Consider the following 27,575-nt stretch of genomic DNA (forward strand, 5'->3'; position numbering starts at 1 on the left):
TCCTGTCATTATGTGTCAGAAAACACATTTTGTGTTAGAAAGTATCAGGCAAGCATGTCACCATGCAGGAGGTTAAAATTCACATGCAAGTGGTCAATACTTCAATCAAGACAGTTAAGCGCTTGTTGTACTCACATTAAGTTTGTTATTGCACTTGTATTAAGCACGAAGGTCAGTCTGAGTGTAGTGTGACTACATAATGTCAGTGTACTTTCACAATCCATTTTCTTCAGCCTTAGCACAGCTGGTTTAGCTCTCTATCCCATGCTGATCCTACACCCCACAGCACCACCTCATCACCTGTGGGAACACCATAATTTCTGAGGCTGTAACAGTGATGTGTTTTCTTCAGTATCTAGTGCTGGCTTCTGATCTCCCCTCCCCTTGCTACTCATTCCTCCCCACACAGCAAATTGTGAAATCTTCTCAGTTTTGCAAATATGGACGGTAGGTGGCAAAAAAATCAATTTCTTCACACCCTTCCCCAGGAAGTGAGACAAAGTCTGGGACAGGAAATAAGGGCAAGGGAACAGCTGAACTTCTTCCAAGACAGGTATGAGAAAGCGTAAGCATAATGGCTCTGTTTCCTCCTTTCTATCTCCTTGAAAGCCTGAGATGTGCAGGTGTCAAGGATCCCTCAAGGTGCCTCCATTTTAGGTTTAGAAAATGTGTCATTTGCAGAATGTCTGACAGGGGCTTAAAAAGTTGCTACATCCTTCTCACAGCTGGGGTGGTGCGTAGCAGAAGAGGTTTCTTCTGTGTTCATCTACTCATCTGGCCCAGGGTGGCCTCGAGTCTGAAAGGTTAAGGTGCAGAATTACCTGGCATTGCGACACTGGATAGGAGACATAGAAACAGGAGGGTGGAAAAAGTTGAAGTCTCCATCGTGCTTTTGCAGCACTTCAATTTTTTGAAGTGCATACACATTTGCAAAAATAGAATAAATCCTCTCACCATAAATTAATGTGAATTTATTTTCAATTCAATAAATAAATCCTCTACATGTATTAATTCAGAGTACTGTTTCTGAAACACTGCACAGGGTAAACGCTTTGTGTTTTTTTTTAAAAATGGGGAGAGAGCACAAGTCCCAACATGACGAGGAGGAGGACGAGGCTTTTCCAGCGGCTGGGGCTGACAGATATGACACAGCACTTAAAACACAGCCTTAACAAAGTCAGGGCAGGCATCCCAGAGACCGACATCCGCGTCTATCACTTCGGCCCGGGGCCAACTCCAAACCACAACCCCCGCCTCCGCCCCTTCCCGCGGCGCCCCCCAGGCGCCGCCCGGCAGTGACCTCCGCACCGCCCCTTCACCGCCGCCATCCCGCCCCTTCACCGCCGCCATCCCGCCCCTTCCCGGCGGGGCGCAGGCGCCGCAGCGGGGCGGGGTGGAGGCGAGCGGGCCGCGGTGGGGCCGGAGGAGCCGGGGCCGGAGGAGCCGGGGCCATCTCCGCTCGGTCCCCCCTGGGCGCTGCCGGACGCCATGCGGGTGCCGCCGCTGCTCCTGGCGCTCACAGCGCTGCTGGCGCCCCGCCGGAGCGCGGCTTCCCGCGGGGAGCAGCCGCCCGCAGGTAACGGGCGGGCGGGGGCGGGATGGGACGGGACGGGACGGGAGGGGCAGGCCGACCGATCTATCTCTGGTCAGCAGGGATCTCCTGAGGGGCGGCGGGACCGGCGGTGCCGCACCCCGTCCCGGAGTGCTCCGTGACCGAGCGCTGCCGGCGGGGCCGCCGGCCCGTGTCCTGCCGCCGCCCTCTGCGGGCGCGGGGGAGTGCGAGCAGCCGGGCGGCGGCGAGGGGGAGCCGCGCCCCACTTTGCTGAGCGTCGCCCCCCTGTTCCCCGGGGCGGTGCCGTGCTGTCCCGCCGAGGAGCCCCGGCGCCGGCCGAGCCCGCTCTCGGTTCGGCCTTACCGGAGGGGCCGTCTCGTAGCGCCCGCACCGGCTGTGGGAGCGCGGCACCGTCAGCCGTGCGGTGCTGGCATCAGCCCTTGTTTCGGGTGTTCGGGCGTCTTGTTCCGCAAAGCCAGAGCAGGCTGTGCATCGAACAGGCGTGCTCCACTGTGCTTTCTAACTTCTCATGTCCAAAGAGGCAGAGAAGCTGGGAATTTCAGTGCGAAAATGGGGAGCACGGGACTGGGGAGCGCAAATAAGGCATCGGGCTCGTGGCCTGGACCACGCGTGTGGGGGAACCTTTCGGCCAAGTGCTGGCGGGGAGAAGGGGTGGCTGGCCAGCGGAGAGATGTTTGTGCAGAGATGCGGCAAGTAAATTATGAGAGAAATGGTCAGGCTTCAAGTTTACATTCAAACTGGAACAGCTCATTAAAACCAGGGGTTGCTATCCAAAGTCAAACGAGAACATAGATTTAATTTTTAGCAGTATTGAGAGCTGTATACAGGTGTTGCACATCATGCCCTTCATGAAAGGACTCGATATAGGAAGCATGCCCACACGTTAGATAAATGCAGCAGTGTTCTCCTTAGCTTCACATACAAAGCAAGATCCATTTACCTAAAACGCTACGTGCAGTAGGTCACAGAAATGCTGGCTATGTGCCTAGGCTCCTTGGATTCTGCAAATGGAGATGTCCTGGAGTTTAGAGCCGTACCCAGGTGAAGTGACTGAACTTGCTTGCCCTTGGGGATGGGCCACACCATATGGAAGTCTATTTAAATTTATCTTATGTGGACTGAGAGTACTAAAAATGGTAATCTGCCTGCTTTCTTGTCCCTTGGTAGTTTACATCTTGACTATCCAGTTTGTATGAGTTGGTGGCTGATTGTTAACCTGTAAATCTTGCAGGGGAAAATCCCCTCTTTTCCACATTTGAGTGGGGCCTCTGGTGGTCTAGTGGTTAGAGTGCAGGACTCGCACCGCTGCGACCCGGGTTCAATTCCCGGCCCCCCGGGCAGCTGGAGCTCGTCAGCCTTGTATGGCAATCCAGCTACGTCCTGGGGACCTCACTGCCACTGTCCAAGCTTTGCTCGGCCCCGGCAGATGAACCTCAGGATTAAAGGGTGGGCTCAGTTCAGCGCACGCTGTGTCTCACCTAAAAAATCCACTGCGCAGGCTCGAAGGGTTTATGACCCTTCCCAAATCTTCGCTTGCGAAGACTGGCCATTATTTTGGGGCCTCTGGTGGTCTAGTGGTTAGAGTGCCTGACTCTCACCACTGTGACCTGGGTTCGATTCCCGGCCCCCTGGGCAGGTGGAGCTCGTCAGCCTTGGTAGGCAATCCACCTAAGAGAAGGTCACTCTAAACAAACCTACATCCTGGGGACCTCACTGCCACTGTCCAAGCTTTGCTCGGCCCCGGCAGATGAACCTCAGGACTAAAGGGTGGGCTCAGTTCAGCGCACGCTGTGTCTCACCTAAAAAATCCACTGCGCAGGCTGGAAGGGTTAATGACCTTTCCCAAAATCTTCGCTCGCGAAGACTGGCCATTATTATTATTACTGGTAGGGTAACTTGGTATGTTAAATACAGTCTTCCATGATCTGACTTAACTTCTTTTAAGGGTGTGCTTTTATTGCTAGTAAACCATGCCATTTCTACATTGTATTAAGCATTTTTAAGGTAAAAACCACAATACCAGTAAATCACTTGTAAAAAAATCTGCTATAATCCAGCACAACACATGTACTCTGTGTAAGAGTACAGCCAGTGCTGTGGTGTAGGTGATGTAGCAAGCTTCCTAGAAGCAAAAATCTTGTCTTTCTGCCTATGAGTGTAGCAAACCCTCAGCTCAAAGGAGCAGAATATGCTTCTGAGTTAGGTTTTGAAAACAAGCAGCATTTTCCTGATGACTTGCACTCGGGTTGGTCTCAGCCAGTTATAACCATGCCCTTCAGAGACTTCATCATTTAAGTAAAAACTTACATTTTCAGTGAAAAAAAAATCATGAAGTGAATTCTAATTGATATTGCTGTATATTAGTTGAATGTGTAATGACTAATACAATGTTCTTATCATGATTATATTGATGCAAGCAGATTTGCTTACTTACAGTGGAAGAGTTGAAGTACAAGGGGAGGTCTGAAGGATGTTTATGATGCTTTCACACACAGAATCACAGAATGGGTCAGATTGGAAGGGACCACATCTGGTCCAACCTCCCTGCTCAAACGTGGTCATCCTAGAGCACGTGGCACAGGATTATGTCCAGACGGTTCTTGAATATCTCCAGTGAAGGAGACTCCACAACCTCTGGGCAATCTGTTCCAGTGCATGGTCATTAGCACAGTAAAGAAGTTCTTCCTCATGTTCATATGGAACTTCCTGTGCATCAGTTTCTGCCCATTGCCTTTTGTGCTATTGCTGAGCACCACTGAGAAGAGCCTGGCTCCATCCTCTTGACACCCTCCCTTCAGAGACTTGTAAGCATTGATGAAGTTTCCTCTCAGTCCTCTCCTCTTGAGGCTGAAAAGACCCAGTCCCCTCAGGCTTTACTCATAGGAGAGATGCCCCAGTCCCTGGAACAACTTTGAACCCTCTGCTGGACCCACTCCAGGAATCCATGTCTCTCTTGTACTGGGGAATCCAGAATTTCATTGGCAACAGTTGTATGATTTTTTTTTCTTAAGTCTTAGCAGGGCTTTCCATATGCCAGTAGTGTAATACTTATCTCAAGACTGAGTATGTAATGGGGAAACGCCCAGTCATCCTCACATTCTGTTGTAGGACACCATTTTCCTTAGAAAAGCCAGACAACCTAGCAGGTGTTGCAACACCTCCTGCATTTCCTACAACTGAGTGTCTAATGTATTTGCATTGATGCCAACTGTGACTCCTCAGTGGAGCTAGGCACCTGTTGATGGGAACTCTCAGTCTCTATTTTAGTATCCTGCCAGAGGAGGTCTCTGGTCAAGATTACAGTATTAGAAGAAGATTTGGATGCTGTGGTAGCAGTTCAGGTGCTTTTTGCGCATTGAAAGCCAGATTTCCAAGGGCATGTGTAGTTCATTTGTGCAGCTGACTTCCTGTTATATGTGATAATCATGGTGGTCTTGATTTGTTCTTTTATGGTTCAGGTTACTGGCAGTCATAGCAATTGTCTGTCCAGCTGAAAACAAAAACAAATTATATGGTAGAAAGTTATGTGTTTAGATATCATCTATTATAATGACTTCTCATCTATAATAAAAGTGAAGAATAGTCATAAAATAGATAAAACAATATTTAGCTTCTACTATTACATCATTTTTTTAGTGTCTATTCTGTGCAACTTGCTGTGTTTTTTTAAGATGGTGATGTGAGTCTGCCTCTCATCTCCATACAACTTACCATCTTGTGGAGATTTTTATCGTAAACAGTGCTTTTAAAAGCTCCATAGAACAGTGTCAAACCTTTGAGCCCAAAGAAAATAAAATCCTGTCGTAAATAGAAGCTGTAAACATGCTGTAAATACTATGATTTTGGACTCTGTTGTGATGTTCTCTTGGGTCAGGAGGGGTGATGTGTTACTTAGAATTAGTGAGCACCAAAGCCAGGTCAGGGCACTGCTGCATTGCAACTGTTTCTTGTAAGGCTTCTCAGTTGTTTCTGGTGGTTCTTGTTATAGTAATTCCTGTAACACAAATCATGGCTTACAACAGTTTAAAGGCACATTCATTACAATCTTCACCCCTGCTCCTTTTGTGCTAGGTTATTGGGTTTAACATTGCAATGAACTCCTCCCCTTGTCCAGAGCCTGGCTACAAAAAGGGGTTCCTGCTAGACCCTGCCATTAGTGTAATCCACATCATGGTCCTCCATGGGCTTCATGGGACAGCCTGCTTCACCACGGTCTTCACCATGGTCTGCAAGGGAATCTTTGCTTCCCCTGCTCCAGCATGGTCTTCCACTGACACTCCTCTTTGAACTTCTCCAGTGTGGGTCCTTCCCACGGGCTGCAGTTCTTCACAAACTGCTCCAGCATGTGTCTCCAGTGGGGTCACAGGTCCTGCCAGTAAACCTGCTCAGCATGGGGTCAGTCCTCCTTAAGCATCCACCTACTCTGGCATGGAGTCCTCCATGGGCTGCAGGTGGATCTCTGCTCCATTTTGGACTCATTCACATGTAACAGTACCTTCAACTCAAGTTCACATCAAAGCTCCTGTCCAGTACAGGAACATAGAAAGCAGCAGCAATACCCTGGCCACCTGCTGGCCCTGGTGCATTGCTCTGGCTGTTATGAGAATGTTCCCAGGAAAGGAATAACGGAAGCTGATAAGTAGTATGGCAAGCAGTGAGCACTAGACTCTTATATACTGTCAGGAAAGCGAGCCCCATGGCAAGCACAGGGGCCTGCTCATTACTAGCTAAACAGCACTAACAGCTATAAATTCAATCTAGTACATCCCAATCAAATATGTCACTGTCTCAAACCCTTCAAGTCCAAAAAAACCCAAAGGAAATGCAGCCTTCAGAGACACTGAATTCTTTTTATCTGCTATTTTTCATCCTTAGCATTGACTTGCTGCCTTCTGAATCCACTTTTCAGAGTATTGGCTGCCTTTTTGTCCCCTTTTTTTTCCATTTTTTTTTTCTTCACTGTGTGTGGCTGCAGAGTCTTGCAGAAGCATTCTGGGTAGTACAAATTTCTCTGATCTTTTTTCCCTTGTCTTCATTTTCAGTGATGGTGAAAGCTAAGGAGAAGGACTTTTTTACGTTCGTGAAGTAATCAAAACTACTACCCTTTCTGGGTGGAGTTAAAGTGGATGTGTGAGCTCAGGTAGAGCACAGGGCTGGCACAAGGGAGGCACATTGTTTTCCCAGTCAGGGGCCCAGAAGGGACTGATCTGTTAGCGTTGCAGCTGTCTGTCTTTAAATGATGAGTTACCCACTTGGCATGAATCCACAGCAGAGTTCAAGCTGTTGTCCCTCTTGGCCTATTGAAGTGGCTTAAAACTGGTTTCGTATGATGTATCACTTGCAGATTATAAGGATTAGTTTGTTTTTAATGGAAATCTAAAAAAGGAGCAAGCTTTCAAAAGATGTTTTTACTTAGGTTTTTTTTTTAGTCTTTTTAAGCTTTCAATTTGTGCTTTCTATCTGTATTTCAGTGTCTAAATGATGTTTAAAAGGCACATACAATGTAAATCAACTCTCTGGCTCTTAGGGTCACTGTTGTCTCAGATAGCTGTACAGTAAAGTCTGCATTTGGATTCATCAGGCCCTATTCTGTTAATGTGCATTATTGCACTTCCAGTTAAATTCCACTTTTGTGAACAGTGATGATGAAAGCCTCTGAGTATACAGGAATGCCTCGTGGCCTCTGCCAGAATGAGAGAAGGAATTTCAGAGTTGCATAAGGTATAAACAGCAGCTGAAAGGCTGTCTCATTTTTACACCTCTCAGTTGTCCAGTTCATTGAACTAATTTTTGCTGTTGGGCAATGAATTGCTGAAGCTCAATGAACAGCTAGAACATCTACATATATAAAAAAAATTAAGTCCTTCTGCATATGCTTTAAGAATAGATTTTATTGGATATATGGCTGCTTCAAACTTGTATTTTGTAAGTACTTTCCATTGGTAGTATTATTCAGAAGTGAAAAAGATAGTCAAGTTTCAAACTACTATAGAAATCTTTCTTTATGTCTCTATGGCCTGCATATGTCTGACCCAGCTGAGATTTGTGAGAGATGTGCAGTGTGATGTTCTTGACTTGGGGAAGTGAATGTATTAAATAAGACAAGTTAGACTTGTTCTTCACAAGTTACACTTGTAGATAAAAGCAAGCATTTTCTGACTTTGTGATGGATGCTTTTGAAGCAGAACTGCGTCGTATCTTGTGTGTAAGTAGTGGATTAGTTCTAACTAGTGTCTTAGTCTTAGAAGATACCACTAGCTACGCTTGTTTCTGTTACTTTGAACAAAAATACAACCCAGCCCAACATCCCCCTTATTTCTTAGCAACCTGAAATCAAGCAGCAGCAGATACTTGCAGTAAAAAAAACTCCACTTCTGGTGGCATCTATTTCCTTAATGTCTGCTGTGCAAGTTTGCTAAAGATGTAAATGCGTATTTAATCTTAAATACATTAGTTAAGATAATTGCACATTGAGAAGATGTTTGATTATTTGTATACAGACATCTCACAGTAGTCACACCTACAGGGTCTTTGCCATGGCATATGGCAGCAGTAATCTGGATTGTTTATATATATAAATAAATATATTTCTGTCCAAGTTATAAACTGATGCAGGTGTGAGTTTGCTAAGATAAACTGTGCAGTTGCATTTCCACGTCTGTTTTCTGTTAAATGCTCAACTTCTAGGTCACCCTGTGACCATGCTTGTCTTTCCTTTTACCCCTCTCTTACTTCTACCTTTGCTTTCCAGCATTCCAATTCTTTATCCTCAAAATCCAAGCACGTTTTAATTTCTTTTAGTTTGCTTAAAAAATTGTAACTCTGATTCGCCTTCTGTTCTTTTATTCCTTTATTCTCTGGATGTAGAGCTGCTGTCTGGAGTTCTTTTACGTTGTTTTACAATGCACATACACATCTCAATTTCTGTGAAATTGAGTGTTCTTGCTGCCATGTCTATTGGCTTCTTGTCAGCCAGTATTGCTGTCTTACAAGGCAAGGTGAAGTGGGGATGGAAATCACTTCATTTGAACTGAAGGAAAACTAGAACTTGTTGAGTGTTCTATATAATGCATCACAACATGAATTGCTGATCAGTTTTCTTCTCACTTTTTCCACACTTTCTCACTGTTGGAGTTTGCACCTTTGTCATGGTTTGAATGTTGCTGCATTTATCTTTGTTATAAATTAAAAAGAGTTTTATGTTTAAAAGTGACCTTTGTGGCACTAGCTGATGTCATCATCTTCCAGTTTTGCCTGCTGAACAACATAGAACATGGTGTAATGTTTAAAAAAAAAAAGAATTCTTCATCATGGGTTAAGTAAAACAGTGTTCATGTAAAGTATTATGCATTTTAATTGGCAATAGACAGAAGTAGCATCTAGAAAGATTAGACATTAGAACTTTGAAAATCCACAATGTCCTCTGTGGTCTAGACTCTTGATGCCTGAATGAAATGAGGCTGGGGTTTCCCAAGGCTCGATCTCTGGACTGGCTGGAGGAGAAACGATTAGAAGTCAGCCAGTCTGAGTAAAGTGGCTGTGAGCTGGACAATAAAGAGCATTTGTTTAGATCCCTCTGCAAGGCCTCACGTGCCTTGCGAAGGTCGACGACCCCTCCCATTACAGTATCACTGGCAAATTTGCCAAAGGTGCATTCAACTCCTGCATCCATATCATTGGTAAAAATACTGAACAGAACAGGCCCTAGGATTGAGCCCCAAGGAACGCTGCTGGTCATGAGCCAGATGCAGCTCCGTTCACTGCAGGCTTTGGAGCTCTGCCCTTCGGCCAGTTCTTCACTCAGTGCACTGTGAACCTGCACATGCCACAACTTGTTCAGGACGTGGTGAGGGACACTATCAAAAGCCTTACTAAAATCTGGAAAAAGTACATCTACTGCCTTCCCTTCATCCACTAGGCAGATGACGTTATTGTAGAAGGATAATAAATCAGTTAAACATACTTTCACTTCGTGAACTCCTGTTGACTGTTCGTGATGGTTGCCTGTAGTTTCCTGGGTCTTTCCTCATGCCCTTCTTGTACACTGAGATAGTGGCTAGTGTGCAGTCAGCGGTGACCTTCCCAAACCTTTGGCAGATGATGGAAGGGTCCTAGTGTAACATCTACTACCGCCTTCAGTGCTCTGGGATCAACCCCTTTTGTTAAGCGGTTTTGTTTGTATAATAGTACACAAAAGTTAAATTTAGTAAGGCTAACTACACTGTGCCTTAAAACTGCATATTTGAAGTAACATTTGTGTACTTGACACCTCTTCTGTCAACTTGTCACTTTTTTCTTCATGTGGTTGTGAATTTGATGATTGTGTTTCTTTTTTTCCAATAGCTGAAATACCACTTTTGTACGTACTAAAGCATAAACCACAGAACCATTTACGGAGTATCTATGTTACATGTATCAAACCTTGGTGGTTGATAGCATATCTCAGCCTCTGTGTATTACTTTCAGTAATGTGTTATATTTGTGGTCTTGCTCTCAAGATGTGAAAATTGTTTACTTTCCCTCAAAATATCACAGAGTGAAGTTGCAGCACTTGCTTTGTGAACAAGCAGCAGCCTAGAGCAGATCAAATATGTGTTACCTGTCAACATTTCATACAAGCTATATTGAGATTACTAAAGATGATAAACTAGGCATTGAGAAGCTGAGAAGTAACAGTTAAAATTGGTTCAGTGACCTTCATTTCTTTTCTCTTCCTGTCATGTGACAGCCTTCAATAGTTACAGGATCCTGTAATTTTTCTTCCCCTGCAGCTGCTCCCTTGATATCCCTGTGTCACTGTTTGTGTTTAGAAGAGATACTTACTGCACAAGGAAAACTGTCAATGCTGCTTTTTATTTTTGTGCTGTTTTACTACATTGCCTCAGATGCTGTTTACTAAGTGTACTTTGAATGCTTTCTTGTATATGGAACTACATTATAGCTTCAGGGTTCAAATTCCTTACAAATGTTTGTAATTCATTTTTCTCATCACATGTTACTGAAAATACTGCTGGAGTGGTAGAAGTCATTGTTAAAAATTCATGTTGAATCCAGGCTTTCCCCAGCAGGCCTGTTGTCTTTTGGCCTTGATAGTCTAGCTTTGGTATCTCCCCCCTCACCCTCCACTTGCTCCAATTGAATTTCTGAATGGAAAGAGAAACCTACAGGAGCTGGGCTAATCTCCTCTAACTTGAGTAAATGCATACTATCTGTCTTGCTGATATATCTGTAAAATACCAACATGGGGTATAATCATCACAGCTTATGGACCTGATATGGGCTATCTGATGGACTTGCTTTCAATGGGCATGGGTTATTTGACGTTCTGGGTTGCAAACAGGATGAAAGCTGTCTCTGTAGGAAAAAGAATAATAAATCAGCTTACAGGGCTCTTATGTGTTTGTACTGGTGACAAACTAGTTCATTGAGGGGGAAGTATTTGTGATTTTTATGCCTACCATGTTGCCTTTGCCAAATAATTTAGGAGTGCATTTGACTGTTCTTGTACTTGAATAGGTCTGTTTATCAAAGTGCAATTGTTCTCTTTCTTCTAGTGCCTTCACCAACAGAGATTGTAGTAAGATCTGAAAATTTCAAAACTCTTTTGCATTGGCAGTATCCACCTGTGTCTGAAACTCCTCATTTTATTGTGGAAATCAAGCCTTACAAGTAAGTTCTTACTATTTTGTCATTTCCTGTACCTTATATTCTCTGGAAGCACATAAAAGCAGTCAGTCATTAAATTTCAGTCAGTTTTGTGTCTATGTAGTGAAATCGTGTAGGGTGAAGGTTGTCCAAGTGTAAATTAAGGCAAAATTAAGTCAAATAACAGGATGGTTGAGGTTGGCAGGGACCTCTTGAAGTCATCTGTTCCAACCCCTTTGCCCAAGCAGGTCGTCCAAGACCACATCCAGTCAGCTTTTGATTATCCCCAGGGAAGGAGACTGTGCAACCTGCTTGGGCGATCTGCCAGTACCTGGCCACGCTCACAGTTTTTTGTGGTAGGAAGTGTATTGTACAGCATTCTGCAATTGGAATTGTGTTAACTATTACTCAGTCTGTTTTACAGTTTTGGTGACTATAAGAACATCTCAACTTGTGTGAACACTTCAGCTCATTTTTGTGATCTCTCAGGGGAAATATGTGAGCCTTATTCGTCTCACTGGCTTCGACTTAAAGCTATTATTGGGTCACAACAGTCTGAATATGTTGAGACAAATGAATTTATTTTGCAAAGGCATGGTAAGTTGCATCATAACCTAAACCTTTTAATTTTTTCCCAAAATTTAGAAAGTTAATAATTATCCTTTTTTGTTGTATTATTGTGTCTCATTTGGGAATATCTTAAAGCCGCGATGAAACAAAACCTGATGATTGTTTAGTAGGATTCCATAGTACTTGTTAGCTGTGGTATCTGAATATTTATTTCAAAACATCTAAAGGCAAGAAGGCGATGCTGGTGGTGCACTCTGTGAATCCTTTCCTTATTCTTCCCTGCTGTCCCAGACACCAATTTAAGGCAGGAAACTGTCACCGGACACTATGGACCTTTAGGCATGACTGAAGTAGTTATGCCTTGCTTGACACTATAATGCCATATGCTGACAACTTTGATACTGGGTACTATCTAGAAGCTGTGGGATATCACTGTACCTGGATAACTAAGTTACCAATTTTTCATGTAAATCCTTTGGGCTACTTTGGGAAAAATCAGTCTTTCACATCAATACTGTAAAAGTAAATTTTGTGTCTAGAATCCAGGCCACTGCAGTACCGTGTGGCAGGCAAAGGAAATGTTACAGAGTGAGGAAAGACCAAGAGAATTCCTCTCATGCTTGCTCCATTCTCAACATACACGTTTCAGGCAGAACTTGGCCCACGAAATTCTCTTACTAGTGCTATGCCTTAGATAGAGCTTGATTTCTGCAATGCTGGAGCTGAAGGAGTGGAGTCCCTCTTTGTTTTCTGCTATGATTCCTTCCCCATCCAGTAGTCCTATGACTTGAAATAGGGGCTGCTTTCTAGTGTTTAACTAAGGGACAGAAGTCATGGTAATAATGCTGAGTTTGACAGTTTGCAGAAACTTGGTAGCTGTGTATGGAGAAAAGAGAAAAAGTCCTTTTCCCATTGAACAAGAAACTCATGTTCGGTCAGATCATTAGACACCAAAAATTCACAAAGGCCATTGCCATGGGAAATCAGGTTTCCAAAGTACTGTTCCTCAAGGTGAGATGTATTTGGCTTTTTGTGTAGTCTTTGTTTCAGTACAATATTGGTTTTAGCTGAGGTGATTTATGGTGAGATCTAGTCAGCAGTATCATGTTTGGTTCTTGTTCATGTGTATGTAAAATTGCTGTTAGTCTTTTCTGTTGTCAGCCGAATTTTTATGGCCTTATGTGTATAGGAGAGTGGAATTGCTTAACAGTGGAATTCTTCATGGACAATCTGTTTCGTTTTAGAAGCCAATTCATTAATGTATCCAAATGCCTTCACTACTTCTAAGCAACAGACAGGTCTGAGCACAGCTATGCAATTTAACAGCATTGAAATAAACATGTAATTCTTCTCAAATCTCTGATGAAGTTTGGAAAGCTAACTATAAATAACATACTTTATGTTAAAAGCTTTGGCCTAATGGTGCTATGGTGCAATGTCTTGCAGGAAAAATAGGACCACCAAAACTGAATCTCTCAAGGCATGGTGATAAAATCGTGGTTGATATTTACCATCTTTTATTCCCTCATTCTTGTATTGAAGACATTTTTTTAAAGCTCGAGTACCTGGTGACTTTTCGGAAGAGTGAAAATGAGGTAAGTTCTGAAAATAAAATCTCAGATTAAAACCACTTGTTTACCGTAAATGCATAAACAGGAGATTTCCTCCTATGACAAATGGAGCAAACAGATACCAAGTAAAAAGTTGAAATCCTAAAATGTTGAGTGCATTACTGTGAGATATGTAACTGGAAGGTCTGGATTTTAGTTGTCCAAATGAATGGTTTTTAAAAAAAATTATATTATTGCATTAGCTGTACACAAGATAGAGTTACTTGATTCCACACTATTGTTTGTACATACATGCTAAAATATTGGTAACTTTACTTAGACCCCTTTCACTTGTCTAGAGAGACCTTTCATTTAAGAAAATTACCTTTCAAGGTATTGATAACAGTTTATTTAGCAATCATGGAGGGTGAACTTGAGAAAAATTATAGTAGGTATGTTTACTTACAGTTACCTTTTTCATATGCATCCTGGTTCAAGTTTTATAAGTGAATTAGGAATGTGAATCTAGACTATGAACAGCACAAATTTTAGATGGAAAATAGCATGTTCTGATCAAATATAACATCTTAAGGTAGCCAGTAAGCTGATAGCTGAAGTTCACACAGCTTTTGCAAAGTATATAGGTAATGTAGGAAACATATCTAATAGTGTTTTAATGTTTTTGGAAGTGTTGGAAGGTGCTGTAACATTGTTCTCTCGAGTCAAATCATATAATGTGTCTTCTGTTTTTTTGCAGATTGAAGAGTTCTATGCAGACAACTGTACAATGGATAAATGTAGCCTCAACATCACAGTTCCTGCTGAAGGTTCTACTTACTGTGTTTCAGCAAAGGGAATTTTTGAAGAACTGATGATTGGCACCCCATCAGAGGAAAGCTGCATTCTTGTTCCTGTCGAGCAGACATTGAGTAAGAGGATTTTGAAACTATAGTAAGAAAATACTGAATCTGACCAGAGATCTGATCTAGCAAGTATTTGAGCTCTGATATAGCCATGGGATGCCTATGGGAGAATAGAAAAACAGGGAAAGTATGATCATTCTTTTCCAGGTGCACTTTGGCAGTTCTAAAGACCTTTGAAGATCAAGTACAATTTTCAAGTAACCCTGACATTTTTTGGTTGCTTCTTCTACTTCATTGGTATCACAAAACCTGTTTCCATTGCACCTGATCATTGGTGTAATAAACAAATAACAAATGAATCATTCACTGAGTTAGATGTGGCGGGTTTTGTGTCTTCTAACAACTCACTTTTTGCTCAGTCCAATCACTGTATGCAGACTTTTGAGTTTGAAGCGACTATAAACTTGTGGTCATGAAATTTGTCTCTTAAGAGAACAAAAGGCAGCTAGTGACCCAACTTTATATTTCTGATAACTTCTTACGAAGTTTTTAATATTACTTTATTATGGCCTGAAATTTCAGTAGAGAAAAGAGATAAAATTGATAGAAGCAGCTGTGCTTTTATTGTACACACAAGAGGTGCAGTATGAGTGAGGGGGAGGACATTAAGGAGAGTCAGACTAGTGGAATCTTACTGGTAAAAGTTAAGAATTCTATGTTTTGGAAAATTTCGCATTTTACTTTTATTGTACATAAACTATGTGTAATTAGTTAATATGCTGTCACAGGGAAAATGTACAGATCTCTTCATCCCCATCTGCCATCTCTTAAGGAACAAAAAATTAGTTATAAAATTCCTTTGTTTCTATAAAAACATGATTATATTTATGTAAACTGAAAATCTTCTGTCATGCTAATTTTTATTTACTCAGTAAAAGTTTAATCAGTTAAGTTTTCTTGAGTAAGAAAAGGTAGTAAATTGACACGTTCACGCATTACAGCTAAGCATTCTGAGCTACTACAATTTCTGAAGTTATTCTAAATGATACACCAGGAGCTTGTTTTTCCAAACTTCCTAGTAGATTTTGCTTTAACTTCTTAGGTGTACTATGTATCATCATTGTGTGTGTTATTGGGAGCCTGAGCGTAATCTTGATAGTATATTGTGGCTGCAAGAGACTAAGGAAAAAGGACATAAAGCTGCCTAAATCTTTGGTAAGTTCAGACTTCTTATCTGCATCAGGTTTTTAATATCCAGCTATTTAACTTGTATAACTACCACATCTTTATGCCTATCTCTTTCTTTGTTTGTTTGGGAATTTGGGGGTTTTTTACCATGGTGTAATAGATGTTTAGAATTTATGCTAGTCTAACATTCTGATAGCATCTGCAACCAGATGCCTTTTATTTTTTTTTAGATAGACTTCAGTCTGTTTGTAACTGAAGTAGCAGTAGTTGGTCTAGTTTGAGAATTTAGTTCTTAAAAACTCAATGTGCGTGTACCTAGGCAGGTTTGTGTTCATCCTAGTAGCAGAGATACAGAACCACAAAGTCACTGAGGTTAGAAGAGACTTTTGAGATTTAGTCCAACCCTTTTGCTCAAGCAGGCTCAGCAAGAGCAGGTTACCCAGGATCATATCCAGATGACTTTTGAATACCTGCAAGGAAGGAGGCTCCACAGCTGCCCTGGGCAACCTGAGCAACCTGTTTAACCACCCTCCCAGTTTTTCTTACATTCAAATAAAATTCCATGTGTTTCAGGTGATGCTTATTTCCTTTTGTCCTGTCACTGGACAGCTGTGAGATTCTTTTCATTTAATGGTAATATTGCAATACTGCTAACTGCTGCAGTGTTCTTAGAGTTATGCAGAGTAAGGGGAGGGAGGGAGTAATAGAGCTGTAGGAAGAGGGAAGAACAACTAGGAGAAGTCTTTTCTCTCACTGAGCAGTCACAGGCAAGAGAGGTCAGCAGCTGCTCTATCTTAAAAGCTCCTTGTAGCTGTCCTTAGGAAACAGTGGATGTTCCTTAAAGAGCAGAAGCACTCCTTGGTTTCACACCAGGCAAGAGTGGAGGGTCTAACAAGTACTGTTATAAGGTCCTCCTGGTGGCCCAGTTAGTCACAGCTTAACAATCGCAGCTTTAAAGAACTGCCATGTGAGGCGGTAGTAAACAGTCATCAAAGGAAGTGTGTCTTCTCAGTGGGTGTAGGAAGTCTCATAAAGCTTATAGAGAGAGTAGCCCATGATCTTTGATTCCATGTTCTTCAATTTCAAGACCCTTTAAAATGACCCCTCCATAGTGCAGGGCTGGCTCAATGCCTAAGATCCCCCTGGACCCTGCTTTCTTTGGAATAGAACATTAGGAGATTGCTCTGACTAAATGGAGATTAACAAGCCAGAGTAAGGTCCCTTTGTAATAAAGCAGTAATCTAGTCCATCAACCTGTGCAGCACAAGATTATTCATCTTGTTCTAAAATAATATTCACTTCTGGTCAGACAAAATGCACTCTAAAATTCCTTTTTCTTTCCATGGACTGTGATGGAGCCATGAGACTAGTTTGGTGATAGCCATTCACACTGCAGACTTCAAAAAATTAGATGAGAGAAACCTCTACAATGGAATCTACAGCTAGGCCCCAATATCAAAACACACGGGCCTGTAGAGACACTGCAGAGTTTTTGTCATCTTCACATCAGTACGTAATTGTCTGAATACGTAGTTATGTCCTACATGCGCAGAAGAGTAATTTTTTGTGAAGTTCATTATAGCAAAAGATGGCTCATTCAGAACGACATTGTGCTCAATGGATCCGTAGTTATTTTGGCTTCCCAGTACCACTGTGATATCACATCTAAAGGATGCACAAGTAGAATGTGTGCTCCTTAATGCCTGTGAGCTTTCTGATGTGTGCTCCAAGTTCACGTTTGAGCTCACCTTGCAGAAACTCATTTGTGTGCCCATATGCTCATTTTACTGGGCTGTATGTTATCTTGTGATTCCCAGGTTCCAGTGTACCACAGTGTAGTTCACATTCTACGTCATGCTTTATCGCTAAGGAGCTGAGGGAGACCTATAACTATTTATAAATATTGTTACCTGGGTGGTCAGGCAGTGAGACAAGTCCCCCAGGGGAGTGGTCACTACCCGAAGCCCATCATTGTTCAAGAAACATTTGGACCATGCTCTTAGATGTATTGTTTAACTTCCAGGTTGCTCTCAGTGGAGTCAGGAGTTGGACTCTGATCCTTGTGGGTCCCTTCCAAATCAGGATATTCTTTGCAGCTCTGTTTTTTTTAGTTATACAACATGTATTTTTCATCTAGAGAAACTGTAATTGTTCCTGTAAATTTTAACTTATACTTGCCACAAGTAATTGTCATCTTACAAGAGAGAAGCTGCTTCATTATCTTTTGCGAAAACGTTTTTTTTTCCTGCGAGCATCTATAGAGCAGTAACGTAGTCTTCTATTTGTAAACTTACACATCATTAGTGTGTTGTGAAATCATGCAAAGGCCATGCAGATTTTTGTCACCGTCCTAATAAGATTCGAAATGGACTTTTCAAACTCTCCTCCAGAAAATGTGCACCTGAAAATTATTGGGAATTCATACATGGATAAGTCCTTAGAAAAGAAAGTTAAGACAGAATCTGTTAATTACACTAAGTGTTACAGATTGCTTGGGAGATGTTATTTATCTGTATTCTTGAGCCAGGCTTTCTGCAGTATATCTCCCTCGTCTCTTGAGACAGTGAAAGTCCTGAAAGCTCAGGTGCTCTCATTGGAGACAGGAAGTTGTGTGAGCACCTGCATATGCCAGGAAATACTGCTGACATCCATCTTAAGCTCACTGGCTGTCAGTTTGCCAGTATTAGATAACGTGAAAAAAAAGAAAAAATATTAACTTACCTATGGCAAATACTTTTCTTGCAATAGCAACCATATCTTAATTACACTTGTTGCTTGAGATACTGTGAATGGCATTTCAGTTAGTGTAATAAGATGTGATTCTTATCTTTGAAGCTAGAAACAACTGTATGAATTGCTAAGTTGTAGTCATGACTCAGTGACTCTTAGAAAAGCTTTGGTACTGGGAAATCCCCAGGAGTTTTTTCTTCTAATCGCTTCCTTCTTTCATGGATGGGAATAGGAGTGCCTTTGCACCATCTTGCGTTGGTCAGGAACTTGCCAAGAGAAAAATGAGATTCCTTTTTGAGAAGTCTTGGATGTAGTTGTACAGGGAATAGGTATTTTATCCTCAGACTCTCTAAGTATATTCACTGTGAAATGCAGGGCCTGTATAAGAGTACAAGGCGATCCCTTACCGTATTTTAGGACTGTGATTTTTAGAGCCATGTGAAAATCCTAAAGGGACAGAAAGAAGTACTCATTGATTTAAGATGGAAAGTTGTAAATGAAGGTTTTAGCAATAGTTTCTTTAATATTTTGTTTTAATTCACATTCCTCAAGTATTCCATCTTACACAGAGAATTATCTTCTCTTGTCGCTTGCTGGGATTTTTGCTAGATTTTTACTACACCCCCTCCTGCCTGAAAAATATAAATGCTGGTCCCTTCAAGGTCAGTGTTGTAAGCATGAATATCCAATATTTTTTCAAATATCTGTATAAAGAGGTTTTAAAAATAGTACAATTATCCTACCAGCTGTTCTTAGCATTTTCAGTATCTACCCATTATTGACTGTATTCTGATTTTTGCAACTAACTTTTAAGCATCTGCATCTTATGAATTAGTGGTTTCCATGAATTCTCATGAAAATTAATCTGAATATTCTTCATATAGTATTCTGACTGTCTCCACATAACAGAAAATGAAGATCTAGATACACTGATGGCTGAATGGCAGCTAGGTTGCAGTGTGTCAGGAGCCACCTTAAGGCACTTTTTACAAGTTTTTCAGTGATAGCCCTTGATTCCCCAGGGTTTGTCTCACCTTGGTGGTGCTCACACAGCTGTTTGTAAAACTCACTTAGATTACAAATAACTGCTCTCCAGGGAGTGTTTGTTTGGTTTCTGGTGGTTGTTGTTGGTTGCTTGTTTTTTCTAAATTGCAATGGTTTCATCAATCCAGCCTAAACCACAGTAGCATCAACAGATATCAGGGCTACTGAGGGGAAGGATAACAGAGCTGAAGTGAGAGATGAAGGCAAGTTCTAATGAAGTTGGCACACTGTGAAGGTATGAATGTGAAGCTTAAGTCTCACAACCTTTTGATCAGGGAAGACTCTTGAATAGCACAGTTAGATTTGATCGTCTGGTTTTGATGCCCCTCTCAGTTCTTAGACTAATACAGACTGGGAGGTCTTTATGCCTGTTTGTAACTTTTCTTAACATTATTTTTCTTTCCCATTCCTCTTCCTACCTACATCCCTTTCTTCCTAATTTGCCTCAATCTGAAATTTCAGTGAGATTATTTTTTACAAAGTATCTAAAAAACAGGGATTGTGTATTTTATTAATAAATTTGCATATCTATAATACTTGATAGTCTGTGACACATCTATATAGGGAATTACAAAATTTGGAAAAGGGTACTATTAATTAACTCTTTCTCCCTAGGCATTCTGTTATCTTTAGGGAACACCATCAAACAGCTGAAAATTTGCCCTACTTTGTTTTTCATATGTTTGTTTTCTTGAGAACTCATTAAAAAAAAATTAGAAGGGTCTAAACAGCCTGAAGGCGTACCATAATTGCTTAAAACAAGCTGGAGCCTGGCCATTGAAGGAATTCATATGATCACCCTGTGGAGGGATTTCAAAGCGAAACACTGAATTTTGTTGCAGCATTTGAGGGAGTGCTTAGTGACACCGTGAAATAACTAGGAAAACTTTGTCATAGATACGATTACTGGGTATGTTGTCCTGAACACAGGCTCATTACCTGGTGTGTAGCACCAATTCATGCACTGAGGTGAGGTATTTCAATTTTTTATTCTAATTTTTGCAAAGTGATGAGCTAGGTGGTAACCTACAAAAGGCTGGCTCACCGATCATCAAAAATTTACAGTATTTATAGGTTTTAACAAAAAAAGGCATCAGCAGTCATTGGTTACAGTTACATAACTTTTTATAAATTAGTACTTCACCCCCTGTTTGGTAGTTATCTCTCTCCCTTCTCCTGCTGATTACTCTGCATGTGCAGTTCTTCCCTCCGTTTGAGTCTGGGGTCCATTCTGAGTAGGTGGTCAGTGAGTTGGTGGTCATGATCTCTACTGCCAGAATTACCTTTCCCCCAGTAAGGGGGGGAAAGTCAGCTCTGCTGACTTCACTCCTGGTAGCTCTCTTCCAGACAGCCCATTCATCTCGAGATTGTCTTCCCTTTTCCTTAAAATAAAAGATTAGCTAAGCATACAATTGCATGCAATTGCTTAATCATACCTGTCCAGCTACAGCTACTGATTAACAACTAAAGTTTGATCCAAATCTTGAGGGGCTTGATATCAGGTATACATAAAGGTTCTTGTGCCATTTTCAATCTCTTTCTAAAGTTTGCCCCCCTCCCAGTTGAGACAGTTGTCAGAAATTGTTACAGTCATTGTAAGTTACACTCATTAACTATGGAGTATGAAAGCTTTCCCTAGCCAGTTGAAGAGTATTATGTCTTTTTCTTCTTTTGCTATTTTCCTTTACATTGAAAACTTCAAATGACTTAAAATACAGTGGGTGACATGAAATGGGTTTGATCCTTGCAAATGTGTTTGCACAGAGAAAGCATTTTTGAGAAATTGCATTAAAGTTTCAATGAAACAGTTGGAAAACATGGATATAGGCTAATGACTGTGCCCGATTCTAATTTTGCAAATTTGTTTTGGGATTGCTTATAATGACCTTAAATTTGTATTATCAACTCGTATCTTTTTTTAACCTCTAAACTGAAAGTAATTTTTTTTTTTTTTTTCATTTAAGGTCAGTGTGATGAGAAACCTAAATAAAGACACCTTACTTGTAAGGCCAAAATCGGAGGGAAAGTATATATCTGTAATAAGCTTCATGTCAGGCCAGTCAGCACTGCCAGTGAATGGTGAAGTAACCTTGCTGGAGATAGAGCCAGAAGAAGAAACTGTTAGTCCTAAGAATTCTGGCGAAGGAGAATCTTCGGTTCCTACCCCAGAGGCACCAGCCAAAGCAGAAGAGGAGCCTGTGCAGGAAACCACAGAGGAGGTATCTTTTGATGCTGATGAACAGAATTACAAAGTAAAAGAGAGTTATTTCATTTCTGACGGTAGCCAAATGGATATATGCAGTAACTCTTCAGGTACAGAGGTTTCTCCCACAGAAACACAGCAAAAAGTCATTCCAAGCAGCTGTTTCAAGTTTTCTGGCTATGACAAGCCTCATGTTCCATTAGATATGTTGATGATAGATGTTGGTGAAGAACAGCCTGTGAATACTTACAGGCCAACTGAGTAACCAGGATAACCGAAGTGTTTAACCAGAGGTTTAACTCAGGAAAAACAGCATTACCGAAGATTATGGAAAATCTGGGTTAAATCGTGAACATCTGCAAGTTGTACTTCTTCTGATCCAACCAAAGTAACCAGTACACAAGTGAAAGTAGTGCCTGAAAATTGCATAAAAAATGTAGGGAAATTTCATAATAACCACTTTTAGCAGTGTTTTTGTATGATATAATTTAGTATTTCCTATTTGAAATAGTATTCTGTGTTTTTTAACAATACTCTACAGTAAACATACCATTAGTCACTTCCGTTTCAGATCCTTTTCAAAATTAAGTCAATGAACACAGGGCTTAAGAAGTCCTTTATTTGATTATGATAGAGATGTGCAAGAAACGTTTGAGAGTTTTTGCCATTATTGGAGGTGCCCTCTTGATTGTCTTCTTGAGTATTTTTTTATTAAATTAAATGCTAATATTTCTTTTAAGGACAAGTATGATTTTAAGCTGTTCCTGTATAATTTAAGAATTTGATTCCATGTTAAAGAAATAGGGAGTAATGGCCATAAACTAAAAATACACAAAGTTGCACCTCAGCATGGGGAAGAACTTCCTTACACTGAGGGTGGCAGAGCACTGGAGCAGACTGCCCAGGAAGGTCGTGGAGTCTCCCTCTCTGGAGACATTCAAAACCCACCTGGACATGTTCTGTGTCACCTGCTCTAGGTGACCCTGCCTTGGCATGGGGGGTTGGTCTGGATGATCTCCAGAGGTACCTTCCAACCGGATTTCCTGACTATGGGAAAGAACCAGTTACTTGTAGTTTTTCCTGTGACTAGAAATATGTTATTAGAATCATAGAATATCCTGAGTTGGAAGGGACCCATAAGGATCGTCGAATCCCAACTCCTGGCCCTGTACAGGACAGCCCCAAGAATCACATCATGTGCCTTAGAGCATCATCCAAATGCTTCTTGAACTCTGTCAGGCTTGGTGCTGTGACCACTTCCCTGGGGAGCCTGTTCCAGTGCCCAACCACTTCACCCTCTGGGTGAAGAACCCTTTCCTGATATCCAACCTAAACCTGCCCAAAACAGTATCATGCCATTCCCTTGGGTCCTGTCACTGGTCAGCACAGAGAAGAGATCAGTGCCTGCCCCTCCTCTTCCCCTCATGAGGAAGTTGTAACTGTGATGAGGTCTCCCCTCAGTCTCCTCCAGGCTGAACAGATTAAGTGACCTCAGCTGCTCTTTATACAGCTTCCCCTCAAGGCCCTTCACCATCTTTGTAGCCCTCCTTTGGACTCTTTCAGGATCATTGCTTCGTAGATTTCAGTTAATTAGCAGGAGACATTATCCTTTGTAGCTTAAGTCCTGTGACTAAAAAAAACCTACCTGTTTTTAAAACTGCTGTTATTTGAGTATGGCTACATCCATTTGGATCACCTAAATACATTGCGTAACCATGCCACATTCTGGATAATTCTGGAATGTATTAGCATGCTGGCTGATCATTATTGGAAAAAAATATCTAATGGGTAGTTGCACAAATTCTTCAGAAAATGTTTTCAAAATTCAAAAGCCTATTTCTTCTGGGGCATATTTATCATGATTCTTAGAACAATATAATCCTTAAATAGAAATCAATAGGACTTCTTCCAAACGTGTTTTCTAGTAGGTTGAAAATTATTACCATGTTTCCCCTTTTTATGATGTAACTCAGGAACTACACAAAATCACCTCCTTCTAAAGACAACAGAAAAATAATGTGGAAAGTTATAGTTCATAAGCTATTGTCATCTGACAGCCTTCTGAATTCTGTAGTATAGAGATTGTAGTTTTGAAAACTGAGGGATAAGGATCTTATCTTTTTATATTTTTTTAATAATTAAAATCCATGCATTCCATTTATTTACCCTTAGTCAAGATTTGATAGGTATTTTCTATTTGTAGGATATGTTTACAGTAATTATTAATGGAGCTTAGTTCAGAACAAAAGGATGCTTTACAGACACAAGTTAGTCCATTTGTACAGAATTGTATCTTTGTTTTAAAAGATATTTTTATAGGATTATCAGAAGTGTTAACATGTTAGAGCAGATGGTTTTGAAGGAAAACCAGTGTCGTAGTACTCCTGTCCTTATACTTCTCAGTGATATGAGTATTCTTAAGATGAAGTTAGCCTACACAGCAGTTTCTGGGCTTCTTCCTTTCCTGCATATATCAGATATTGACCACAATGGTACAAAAGATTTAAAGACAATAGCTATTTTTCACATCACTACCCACAGGAAGGTAACAGATTGCTTAGCAGGATTTTGATAATTATAGGAAAAGCCAAATCAAGCACGTGAATTCTGTAGTTATGCTGTAATGGAAAACCCCACTCAAAAAACTTCGGTATTTGTTAGCTGGCTGTGATTTGTTTCTGCATTATATTCAAACATAGTGAGACTGCCTAGCAGCTTTTTCAATGTCATGTCCTGGGTTGAGTTCCTAGAAGGCAATGCTCAGTGACTTACTGCTTGGGATCCATTAATGTGTAGGTATCTCCATGGCAGAAGTGCAGAAAACAACTCTCTTGGTGTTACAAGAAGGCTTTTTAAAAATCAGCATTAATTTGCATTTGAAACTACAACTGAACTGACCCTTCAGTTAATGATGCGGTTTGTATCTGAAGCTTCTAGCTGTCTATCTGCTAAGGAGATGAGCAGCTGCGTCTTGTGCGGAGCTTGGAGTTGATGTAATTTCTTTCTGGGTTTGGAGGTTTGTGGATAAATATGAACTGTAATAAATACCTCAGGACTTTATAAATGTCAGGTAACTGTTTAAGTTAAACTTCACTCAGAAGGGATAAATAGAAACTGTGAAGTTACCTTGGTTTTGGGAAGAAGTTTCTGATCAGACAGTTTGCTGAGTATCTTCTTTGCAACTGCTCAGAGTATTATATCTACTTGCAATTAGTAGTTTGTTTTCTTTCTGTCAGTCTTGCCCCCCAAAAATATATTGATGTTCTCCAAGAAGGGCAGGAATTAGCTGTAGTTCCATTTGATATATCTGCCTCAAAGCCAAGATCCTGTGAGAAGCATGTAATTTCTTGGAAAATTAAATTTACATTCTTAGCAGTGCATGTGGAAACCCTGGTACTGCTAGGAGCTGAGACTCAGCATCTTAGATTTGTGTGAACATAAGAGATCACTAGGTGTTTTACATTCTGGAAGGTTCTCCTTTGCTGCCACACTGGAAGATGAATGCAGACAGATGCATTTTAAAACCAAGTGACTGTCTCAGATTCTTTTCTCTTCCTCCTGCAATACGACTACATTGTACATTGTTCCCAGTCTTTCAAGTCATATGTAGTCGTGTGTGAGTAAAACGACCCAGCCAGGAGCTAGGAGATAATTAAGAACAACAGTGTTAAGATCAATAAGATGAATAAGAAATGACACAGAAATAGATCATAAACATACGGGAAAAATTTGGCATGGCAGATAGTCACGTGTAATGGAAAGGCACTGTTATTTTGTAAGCTGAAAATCAAGGACAGTAACATGAGTGCTTTTTACTGTACCACATGTATATATCTATACACATATGCACACAGCTGACATTCTCTTGTAATATCACAAGGTTAAATGTATTTTTAAATGAAAATTTGTGAACTCTAATTACAAAAGCCCCTGAATTAGCACCATCCCTGCAGATCTGTCTTCTATGTACTGTGTACTTAACAAGTAGCCAATAGCACAAGAATAGTTTAGATGTTTAAATTGTTCAGGCCAGCTTACAGGTTTTATAATTGTGAAATAAAGTTCAAGAGTGCACAGAGCATGGGATTCTTTTATTAGCTGTGACTACCTGAAAATGTGAGGCCACAGTGGGACAAGGATGTCTTTCCAGGTCATTAAGCTCTCTTTCTCCCAGTCTTGTTTTCAGCAGTTGGGAGTAGTGGTACTGAGAGCCTAAAAACAGGGCAAGTGCCTCATAGTATCTCTGTTAGAATACAATCCAGCAGCTTGCGGGGTGAGGACTTCTTGGGGCAAGGAAGTTGGAATGTCTTTCTAGCTACAGCTAGTTAGCTTTGCTTTTGCAGTTCTGTAATACCAAGTACCTGAGCAATGTACGTGTAGTTGGGAAGCTGTCAGGGAGTATTTATCTGTGCATTTTCACCTAATTAAGTTAGTTTATTTTAATAAATTAATATTCTTGTGATGAAGAGGTGAGCTTCTGGATATTTGTGCAGAGCACCTTGACATAGGATATGAAAGTGCCTAACATTTACACATTCAAAATAACTTAATATTCATGCCTTTTACAGACCTATCAGCTATTCAGTATGACACACTTAGAAAGTTTCACTACTTCAGACTTTTTCAGGTGATTTTTACTCTTGTCCTGACTGCTCAGCATTCCTCCCTTCCTCTCTCCTAAAGGCGATTTGGTAAACGATGTAATATAGGACTCCAAAATATCATATCCTATGTAAAAGAAATTGCATCACAAAAATGTGACCTAATGCTTGACAACATTTCTAAGAACTTCTTCAGTGCTTGTTCTTGAGTGGGCATTGTAATTTTTTATCATTAGATCTGCAATTAATAGTGAAGTAATGTGGCAGTACTGCGTGCTGGCACAGAAGCATCAAATCTTCTGCTTTTATATGGTTTTCCACCTGAATCAGCATTGTAGTTTAAAAAAAATAATTTTTGTCAAATCTACTGACATCTGTGGAAACAAGACACTATGGAGGGTCCTGGTTGCCTAGAAGAGACATGCATATTTGTATGTAATGCTTCATTAGAAGATTGCAGGAAAAGAAAATTGCGTGAGAAGACCTGTTTTTCTCAGGGATAGGAGTAACCAGTTGCTCTGAAGTGATGCCATCTAAACAGTTGAGTATTAATAAGTAAAAGATGTTGTAACTTGATTCAAATTAATAGTTTCAGCATGCCTAAGAAAAAACCAAAAACCCAAAAAGCAAAAACACGCAACCAAAACAACAAACCAAATACAAAGCACCTTTCATCTCATGAAATAAATGACTTGCATAGATTTCTTCAGTGTTCTTTTTATAATTTAGTCCTCTAACTATGAAGTCCTTGTTTATTAATACTCTATGTTCTCTAAATGGATGCAACCATTGGGCCGAAGTGTGTAATTGAAATGTTGTAAATACTGTACATTTGAAATGTTTTTATATGAAAATATAATCTCAAAAGAAGAATGTGTGTCATTGCCTCTTTGTTAGCTTTTGTTCTGAAGACTAAATCTGCTTTTGAAGATGGCTGAGTTCATGTTACTTATGTAGTGTATGCTTGAGCATTATTGAAAATCAAAACACTGTTTGAGGGAGATGTGTGTGGCAAATATGTGTGCCTAATTAGATGTGGCCAGTTACTGTATTCTATTTACCAGCTATATCATCAGCTTTGCAATTTCTTTTTTGCCCTTTGACAGTGTTGATGCAGCCTGCAGTAACTTCAGTCCAGTTCTGTTAATTGAGCCTGGAGACTCTCCTTATGTTCTATTTAAAAATTATGGACAAGGATTATGATTAAATGGTTGCACCATTTGAATGGATTAGTTGCTGCAGAGTGAGGAAAGCTGACCTTCCTTGAAACTCTTACTAACAGAAATTTAAATGATCACAGAAGTCTTATTTGTGTCGTGTTTTTATTTCTGCTGTCCAGCCACACCTTGAAAGAGGAAAAGCATTACAAACAGATGATGAGCAGGCAAACCAGGTGGTTCTGCCAGCCAGCTCGCTATGTGTTTTGCAAAATTAATCCTGCAGTTGTCAAGTATTTGCAATGTGCACAGTAGAATGTCAGGTCTGATCTGGCTTTTTCCTGTGCTGACATCATTTGAATAAGACAGACTCAGAAAGGCTGCTTAAACAACTTACAGCCCTTCAAAAATACCCTTCCACAGAGAGTAAATACAATCCTTTCAGATTGAA

General features: G+C 40.8%; 1 protein-coding gene across 3 annotated transcripts; it reads left to right on the forward strand.

The window, feature by feature from the left end:
* Positions 1-1,373: 1,373 nt before the first annotated feature.
* Positions 1,374-26,840, forward strand: IFNGR1 (interferon gamma receptor 1). Of its 3 annotated transcripts, XR_010429222.1 has the most exons (8): positions 1,418-1,576; positions 11,128-11,242; positions 11,631-11,815; positions 13,235-13,383; positions 14,096-14,267; positions 15,304-15,416; positions 21,128-24,894; positions 26,418-26,840. XR_010429222.1 is itself a non-coding variant. In XM_064649372.1 (7 exons), exons 1-7 carry the CDS (start codon positions 1,489-1,491, stop codon positions 21,629-21,631), a joined length of 1,314 nt encoding a protein of 437 aa, XP_064505442.1. In that variant the 5' UTR covers positions 1,374-1,488; the 3' UTR covers positions 21,632-26,840. The 3 variants fall into 3 exon arrangements, 2 of the variants coding, with proteins under 2 accessions (XP_064505442.1, XP_064505441.1); XM_064649372.1 differs by having other exon boundaries at positions 1,374-1,576; positions 11,643-11,815; positions 21,128-26,840; XM_064649371.1 differs by having other exon boundaries at positions 21,128-26,840.
* Positions 26,841-27,575: the final 735 nt, after the last annotated feature.

The sequence above is a fragment of the Pseudopipra pipra genome, chromosome 3 (assembly GCF_036250125.1).
Source record: "Pseudopipra pipra isolate bDixPip1 chromosome 3, bDixPip1.hap1, whole genome shotgun sequence".
NCBI lineage: Eukaryota > Metazoa > Chordata > Aves > Passeriformes > Pipridae > Pseudopipra > Pseudopipra pipra.